At 54.1% G+C, this 8,995-nt stretch overlaps 1 protein-coding gene across 1 annotated transcript; it reads right to left on the reverse strand.

Moving 5' to 3' along the window:
• Window positions 1–754: 754 nt before the first annotated feature.
• LOC138372871 (calphotin-like) lies at window positions 755–3,084 on the reverse strand. The gene is made up of 2 exons (XM_069338542.1): window positions 2,826–3,084; window positions 755–2,790 (listed from the first exon to the last, which is right to left on the reverse strand). The coding sequence occupies exons 1-2, from the start codon at window positions 3,082–3,084 to the stop codon at window positions 755–757; spliced, it is 2,295 nt and encodes a 764-aa protein (XP_069194643.1).
• Between the last annotated feature and the right edge of the window lie 5,911 nt (window positions 3,085–8,995).

The raw sequence follows: 8,995 nt of genomic DNA on the forward strand, positions 1-8,995 counted from the left end.
TCCCATATAACACCTCCCCCATCCCACTGAGGCCCCACCCACAGGGCCTCTCCCACTCCTGGAAGTCATTGTCCCCCAGGTCGTCTTCTAGGCGTCCGTGTGCAACGGTCACCCCCTCCCCCCCCTCCCCTCCCCCCATCTCTCTCTTTACCCCCTCCCTTCCCCCCTCTCTCTTTTCCGGTGTCTACCTCTCTCTGTCCACCCCCTCTTTACCTACCTGTTCCTCCCCCTCTATTTTTCTCTCCCCTGTTCTCTCACGTCCTAGCTCAAGCAGCACTCTGATTGGCTACCAGGATGGGGTTTAACGCCAGAGCTGGTCGCTGATTGGCTGGGGGGGCGGCGTATCTCAGGGCCAGAAGCGTTGTGACGTCATCGGCACGCTGCAGTGGGGACGGTGGGTCATTGCCCCCGTGGGGAGGGGGGGGGGAGAGGGGAGTGGGAGTGGGGTGTGTCAGTGGGGAGGTGAGGGGAGGAAGCAGGTGGATGAAGGGAGAAGTGGATGATGGGTGGATAGAGGGGAGGGCTGGAGAAGGGGGGGGGGGGTAGATTGGGGGTATGGGGTTGATGGAGGGGGGGGGGGTGAGGAGGATGTATAATGTGGGGAACATTTACGTATTTTCAGGTTCAAATAGTTCCGTTCCGTTCGTTGACCTCAGCGTTGTACGCTCATTGGAGAGGAAAATAGTGCATTATTTTTTTATGAATATGAAAATATTGGCGCATTGTGTCGAGTTTTGCCGTCACGAGAGCTTAGTTATACTGCTGGAGCAACTGCTGGAGCAACTGCTGGGGCAACTGCTGGAGCAACTGCTGGGGCAACTGCTGGAGCAACTGCTGGAGCAACTGCTGGAGCAACTGCTGGAGCAACTGCTGGGGCAACTGCTGGAGCAACTGCTGGAGCAACTGCTGGGGCAACTGCTGGGGCAACTGCTGGAGCAACTGCTGGAGCAACTGCTGGGGCAACTGCTGGAGCAACTGCTGGAGCAACTGCTGGGGCAACTGCTGGGGCAACTGCTGGGGCAACTGCTGGAGCAACTGCTGGAGCAACTGCTGGAGCAACTGCTGGGGCAACTGCTGGAGCAACTGCTGGAGCAACTGCTGGAGCAACTGCTGGGGCAACTGCTGGGGCAACTGCTGGAGCAACTGCTGGGGCAACTGCTGGAGCAACTGCTGGAGCAACTGCTGGGGCAACTGCTGGGGCAACTGCTGGAGCAACTGCTGGAGCAACTGCTGGGGCAACTGCTGGAGCAACTGCTGGAGCAACTGCTGGGGCAACTGCTGGGGCAACTGCTGGGGCAACTGCTGGAGCAACTGCTGGAGCAACTGCTGGGGCAACTGCTGGAGCAACTGCTGGGGCAACTGCTGGAGCAACTGCTGGAGCAACTGCTGGAGCAACTGCTGGAGCAACTGCTGGGGCAACTGCTGGAGCAACTGCTGGAGCAACTGCTGGGGCAACTGCTGGGGCAACTGCTGGAGCAACTGCTGGAGCAACTGCTGGGGCAACTGCTGGAGCAACTGCTGGAGCAACTGCTGGGGCAACTGCTGGGGCAACTGCTGGGGCAACTGCTGGAGCAACTGCTGGAGCAACTGCTGGAGCAACTGCTGGGGCAACTGCTGGAGCAACTGCTGGAGCAACTGCTGGAGCAACTGCTGGGGCAACTGCTGGGGCAACTGCTGGAGCAACTGCTGGGGCAACTGCTGGAGCAACTGCTGGAGCAACTGCTGGAGCAACTGCTGGAGCAACTGCTGGAGCAACTGCTGGGGCAACTGCTGGAGCAACTGCTGGAGCAACTGCTGGGGCAACTGCTGGGGCAACTGCTGGAGCAACTGCTGGAGCAACTGCTGGGGCAACTGCTGGAGCAACTGCTGGAGCAACTGCTGGGGCAACTGCTGGGGCAACTGCTGGGGCAACTGCTGGAGCAACTGCTGGGGCAACTGCTGGAGCAACTGCTGGAGCAACTGCTGGGGCAACTGCTGGAGCAACTGCTGGGGCAACTGCTGGAGCAACTGCTGGAGCAACTGCTGGAGCAACTGCTGGAGCAACTGCTGGGGCAACTGCTGGGGCAACTGCTGGGGCAACTGCTGGAGCAACTGCTGGAGCAACTGCTGGGGCAACTGCTGGAGCAACTGCTGGGGCAACTGCTGGAGCAACTGCTGGAGCAACTGCTGGGGCAACTGCTGGGGCAACTGCTGGGGCAACTGCTGGAGCAACTGCTGGGGCAACTGCTGGGGCAACTGCTGGGGCAACTGCTGGGGCAACTGCTGGGGCAACTGCTGGGGCAACTGCTGGGGCAACTGCTGGAGCAACTGCTGGAGCAACTGCTGGGGCAACTGCTGGGGCAACTGCTGGGGCAACTGCTGGGGCAACTGCTGGGGCAACTGCTGGGGCAACTGCTGGAGCAACTGCTGGGGCAACTGCTGGAGCAACTGCTGGAGCAACTGCTGGGGCAACTGCTGGAGCAACTGCTGGGGCAACTGCTGGAGCAACTGCTGGGGCAACTGCTGGAGCAACTGCTGGGGCAACTGCTGGAGCAACTGCTGGAGCAACTGCTGGGGCAACTGCTGGAGCAACTGCTGGAGCAACTGCTGGGGCAACTGCTGGGGCAACTGCTGGGGCAACTGCTGGAGCAACTGCTGGAGCAACTGCTGGGGCAACTGCTGGAGCAACTGCTGGGGCAACTGCTGGAGCAACTGCTGGGGCAACTGCTGGAGCAACTGCTGGGGCAACTGCTGGAGCAACTGCTGGGGCAACTGCTGGAGCAACTGCTGGGGCAACTGCTGGGGCAACTGCTGGAGCAGGAGACGCAGGAGCAGTAGGAAGAGACGCAGCCGCAGGAAGAGACGCAGCAGCAGTAGGAAGAGACGCAGCATCAGCAGGAGACGCAGCATCAGCAGCAGGAGACGCAGCCGCAGGAAGAGACGCAGCAGCAGGAAGAGACGCAGCAGCAGTAGGAAGAGACGCAGCATCAGCAGGAGACGCAGCATCAGCAGGAGACGCAGCATCAGCAGCAAGAGACGCAGCATCAGCAGCAGGAGACGCAGCATCAGCAGCAGGAGACGCAGCATCAGCAGGAGACGCAGCATCAGCAGCAAGAGACGCAGCAGCAGCAAGAGACGCAGCATCAGCAGCAAGAGACGCAGCATCAGCAGCAGGAGACGCAGCATCAGCAGCAGGAGACGCAGCATCAGCAGTAGGAGACGCAGCATCAGCAGCAGGAGACGCAGCAGCAGCAGGAGACGCAGCAGCAGCAAGAGACGCAGCATCAGCAGCAAGAGACGCAGCATCAGCAGCAGGAGACGCAGCATCAGCAGCAGGAGACGCAGCATCAGCAGGAGACGCAGCATCAGCAGCAAGAGACGCAGCAGCAAGAGGCGCAGCATCAGCAGCAGGAGACGCAGCATCAGCAGGAGACGCAGCATCAGCAGCAAGAGACGCAGCATCAGCAGCAGGAGACGCAGCAGCAGCAGGAGACGCAGCATCAGCAGCAGGAGACGCAGCAGCAGCAGGAGACGCAGCAGCAGGAGACGCAGCAGCAGGAGACGCAGCAGCAGCAGGAGACGCAGCAGCAAGAGACGCAGCAGCAGCAGGAGACGCAGCAGCAGCAGGAGACGCAGCATCAGCAGCAGGAGACGCAGCAGCAGCAGGAGACGCAGCATCAGCAGCAGGAGACGCAGCAGCAAGAGACGCAGCATCAGCAGCAGGAGACGCAGCAGCAGCAGCAAGAGACGCAGCAGCAGGAGACGCAGCAGCAAGAGACGCAGCAGCAGCAGGAGACGCAGCAGCAGCAGCAGCAGGAGACGCAGCAGCAGCAGGAGACGCAGCATCAGCAGCAGGAGACGCAGCAGCAAGAGACGCAGCATCAGCAGCAGGAGACGCAGCAGCAGCAGCAAGAGACGCAGCAGCAGGAGACGCAGCAGCAAGAGACGCAGCAGCAGCAGGAGACGCAGCAGCAAGAGACGCAGCAGCAGCAGCAGGAGACGCAGCAGCAGGAGACGCAGCAGCAGCAGGAGACGCAGCAGCAGCAGCAGGAGACGCAGCAGCAGCAGGAGACGCAGCAGCAAGAGACGCAGCAGCAGCAGGAGACGCAGCAGCAGCAGCAGGAGACGCAGCAGCAGCAGCAGGAGACGCAGCATCAGCAGCAGGAGACGCAGCAGCAAGAGACGCAGCATCAGCAGCAGGAGACGCAGCAGCAGCAGCAAGAGACGCAGCAGCAGGAGACGCAGCAGCAGCAGCAAGAGACGCAGCAGCAGGAGACGCAGCAGCAAGAGACGCAGCAGCAGCAGGAGACGCAGCAGCAAGAGACGCAGCAGCAGCAGCAGGAGACGCAGCAGCAGCAGCAGGAGACGCAGCAGCAGCAGCAGGAGACGCAGCAGCAGCAGCAGGAGACGCAGCAGCAGCAGCAGGAGACGCAGCAGCAGCAGCAGGAGACGCAGCAGCAGCAGGAGACGCAGCAGCAGCAGGAGACGCAGCAGCAGCAGGAGACGCAGCAGCAGCAGGAGACGCAGCAGCAGCAGGAGACGCAGCAAGAGACGCAGCATTAGCAGCAGGAGACGCAGCATCAGCAGCAAGAGACGCAGCAGCAGGAGACGCAGCAGAAGCAGGAAGAGACGCAGCAGGATCACCAGATTTGCCAGATTTCATGACGTCACTGAAAACCTCCGAGTTCTTGTCTGTCATTTCAAATTGACAAATCTATAAAACATTTGCTGGTAATGTTTTACATTCTATATTAAATATATATATATATATATATATATATATATATATATATATATATATATATATGCAAACAAGCCTGAATGGTCCCCAGGACTATATACAACTGAAAACTCACACCCCAGAAGTGACTCGAACCCATACTCCCACAACTGGTATGTACAGGGACGCCTTAATCCGCTTGACCATCACGACCGGACATAAGGAAGTGATAGCCGAGGCTATATGAACCACTTCCCCGCCGGCACTCGGATGGTAATCTTGGGCATAGCATTTTATCAAATCACCTCATTCTTTGGGGCACACGTGAGGAACACAAATGCAAACAAGCCTGAATGGTCCCCAGGACTATATACAACTGAAAACTCACACCCCAGAAGTGACTCGAACCCATACTCCCACAACTGGTATGTACAGGGACGCCTTAATCCGCTTGACCATCACGACCGGACATAAGGAAGTGATAGCCGAGGCTATATGAACCACTTCCCCGCCGGCACTCGGATGGTAATCTTGGGCATAGCATTTTATCAAATCACCTCATTCTTTGGGGCACACGTGAGGAACACAAATGCAAACAAGCCTGAATGGTCCCCAGGACTATATACAACTGAAAACTCACACCCCAGAAGTGACTCGAACCCATACTCCCACAACTGGTATGTACAGGGACGCCTTAATCCGCTTGACCATCACGACCGGACATAAGGAAGTGATAGCCGAGGCTATATGAACCACTTCCCCGCCGGCACTCGGATGGTAATCTTGGGCATAGCATTTTATCAAATCACCTCATTCTTTGGGGCACACGTGAGGAACACAAATGCAAACAAGCCTGAATGGTCCCCATTCAGGCTTGTTCCTCACGTGTGCCCCAAAGAATGAGGTGATTTGATAAAATGCTATGCCCAAGATTACCATCCGAGTGCCGGCGGGGAAGTGGTTCATATAGCCTCGGCTATCACTTCCTTATGTCCGGTCGTGATGGTCAAGCGGATTAAGGCGTCCCTGTACATACCAGTTGTGGGAGTATGGGTTCGAGTCACTTCTGGGGTGTGAGTTTTCAGTTATATATATATATATATATATATATATATATATATATATTTATATATATTATATATATATATATATATATATATATATATGTCGTACCTAGTAGCCAGAACTCACTTTTCAGCCTACTATGCAAGGCCCGATTTGCCTAATAAGCCTAGTTTTCACGAATTAATTGTTTTTCGACTACCTAACCTACCTAACCTAACCTAACCTAACTTTTTCGGCTACCTAACCTAACCTAACCTATAAAGATAGGTTAGGTTAGGTTAGGTAGGGTTGGTTAGGTTCGGTCATATATCTACGTTAATTTTAACTCAAATAAAAAAAAATGACCTCATACATAATGAAATGGGTAGCTTTATCACTTCATAAGAAAAAAATTAGAGAAAATCTATTAATTCAGGAAAACTTGGCTTATTAGGCAAATCGGGCCTTGCATAGTAGGCTGAGAAGTGAGTTCTGGCTACTAGGTACGACATATATATATATATATATATATATATATATATAACATCATTTGCTTGCTAGGACTGAAGGGCTGGTGGGAGAGCGGAGGGTGGAGGTGGGGCGGGAGGGGTGGGCTGCCAACCTGCGTATGGTGGGCAGGTCAGTGCACCTCCCTGGTGGTGTGGTACAGTTATGTCACCGCTGGCCTCTACCCTGCCTGGTCAGTACCGTGTTGACTTGATCACGTAGTGGAGCCCTTTAGCTTACTGATGGTCAGGGCGCTCCCTCTCTCTCACTTCCTCCCTCTCTCTCTCTCTCTCTCTTGCCTCCCTCGTTATCTTCATCTCCCTCCCCCCCCCCTCACATCCCATATTCTCAGGGTCATGATCACAACATTCCAGAGGGGTGATAGTCGAAGTATAATTAGCACAGATTTTGTAATATTTGCTTCGGTCTCGGTAATTTGTTGAGCCGTAATCACAAGGAAGAACAAAATTGGCACCAAGATTAATACATGTATACATCAATGGTATTTTCACCAACTTTTTAACCACACACACACACACACACACACTCAGGAACCTGTACACCTGTTGATTGACCGTTGAGAGGCGGGACCAAAGAGCAAGAGCTCAACCCCCGCATGTACAACTAGGTGAGTACACACACACACACACACATACACAGCTGGTACATAAGCTGGAGAGACAGGCAGGTGTAGCTGGTAAGGTGCTCCAGTGAATAAGGGAGTATTTAAGCAATAGGAAGCAGAGAGTTACGGTGAGGGGTGAGACCTCCGATTGGCGTCAAGTCACCAGTGGAGTCCCACAGGGCTCTGTACTCGGTCCTATCTTGTTTCTGATATATGTAAATGATCTCCCGGAGGGTATCGATTCATTTCTCTCAATGTTTGCGGACGATGCTAAAATTATGAGAAGGATTAAAACAGAAGAGGACTGTTTGAGGCTTCAAGAAGACCTAGACAAGCTGAAGGAATGGTCGAACAAATGGTTGTTAGAGTTTAACCCAATCAAATGTAATGAAGATAGGTGTAGGGAGCAGGAGGCCAGATACAAGGTATCATCTGGGAGAGGAAATTTTTCAGCAGAGAAGGAAAAAGACTTGGGGGTTGATATCACGCCAGACCTGTCTCCTGCAGCACATATCAAGCGGATAACATCAGCAGCATATGCCAGGCTGGCCAACATACGAACGGCATTCAGAAACTTGTGTAAAGAATCATTCAGAACTTTGTATACCACATATGTCAGGCCAATCCTGGAGTATGCAGCCCCAGCATGGAGTCCATATCTAGTGAAGGATAAAACTAAACTGGAAAAGGTTCAAAGGTTTGCCACCAGACTAGTACCCGAGCTGAGAGGTATGAGCTACGAGGAGAGACTACGGGAATTAAACCTCACTTCGCTGGAAGACAGAAGAGTTAGGGGGGACATAATCACCACATTCAAGATTCTGAAGGGAATTGATAGGGTAGATAAAGACAGTCTATTTAACACAAGGGGAACACGCACAAGGGGACACAGGTGGAAACTGAGTGCCCAAATGAGCCACAGAGATATTAGAAAGAACTTTTTTAGTGTCAGAGTGGCTGACAAATGGAATGCATTAGGAAGTGATGTGGTGGAGGCTGACTGTTACGGCCCTAATGGGTCGCAACTGGGTTCTTCTCTGATGTTATTAGAGTTTGGGTATCCGGCCCCAAGTTAGTAGTGGCTTTCAAGGGGTGTGTTCCATAACGCAAGTAAATTAAAGGGGAAGGGATACAAATGCACTGCTTTTGTATATATATTGCTACCACCGCCATAAATATATCACAGTCACACGCGGGGTTGCTATAACTACACTTATTATATACAAATTAGTCTTCCTCTGAAGACACAGGATGCTCCACGGTGCACAAGATGAGTAGCCCTGGTTCTCTTCGTCGTGGCCCACGATGAATCCTCTGATTCTCAGCGAATCTACCCTGGCCACAGGCCAGCCAAATCACAGTCCCACTGGGTGCACTGTCGTGGAGGCCTTCAACCACAAATCCAGCCTGTAGCTGGCAGGTTCCAATCAGCTCTGCTGTGTAGGCCACTCCACGACTGATACTAGGGTTGCGAGCCCTAGGCAGGAGCCTCGTGTGATTCCGCAGATCACTCTCCTCTCTCCACACCACAGTGGCTAGTCTCTTCCACCAGCCAGCTCCCAGATAAGACGATTCCTGGTACTGCCACATCACAGGCAGGCTAACACACTCAACAGTGCCCGTCCGGGGGTGACTCACAGCTTCCTCAGAGCAAATTCGTGGAGAGACTATGGCTGCCTTGGGTAGACTGCCCCATCGTCCCATACAGCAGTCCCAGGTCGACTCTGTAATCAGACACGTCATTAGTACTAGGGGACACTCTAGGGTACCTCAGTTACAGGCTTAGACACAAACGTCCACCTATCCACTCTATAGATGGCGTTGCTGTCTAAGCGCCACCTCACCAGAGGTCAGCACCGGCTATGTTCTGAGCTGATTAAGACGGGAATCCAGCACCTGTGGCCGGTATATCCTGTCCTCACTAGATGGCGCTGTCCATTTGGAGGGGCTTTCGGGAGCTGACTCACAGATGGCGTTGTCGTCACTGCTCCGTGCTCCGACGCTAGACTCGGGTTTGTAACACAGACTCCATACACAGTTTCAAGTGTAGATATGATAGAGCCCAATAGGCTCAGGAATCTGTACGCCTGTTGATTGACGGTTGAGAGGCGGGACCAAAG

This window comes from Procambarus clarkii, chromosome 40 (genome assembly GCF_040958095.1).
Source record: "Procambarus clarkii isolate CNS0578487 chromosome 40, FALCON_Pclarkii_2.0, whole genome shotgun sequence".
Lineage (NCBI taxonomy): Eukaryota > Metazoa > Arthropoda > Malacostraca > Decapoda > Cambaridae > Procambarus > Procambarus clarkii.

Excerpts from the sequence above, each read along its gene's own strand:
- LOC138372871 (XM_069338542.1), bottom strand. The coding sequence starts at position 3,084 with ATGCTGCGTCTCCTGCTGATGCTGCGTCTCCTGCTGCTGATGCTGCGT. Across the intron at positions 2,791-2,825 it reads GCGTCTCTTCCTGCGGCTGC|CAGTTGCCCCAGCAGTTGCC; the intron begins GTCTCTTCCTAC and ends CTCCTGCTCCAG.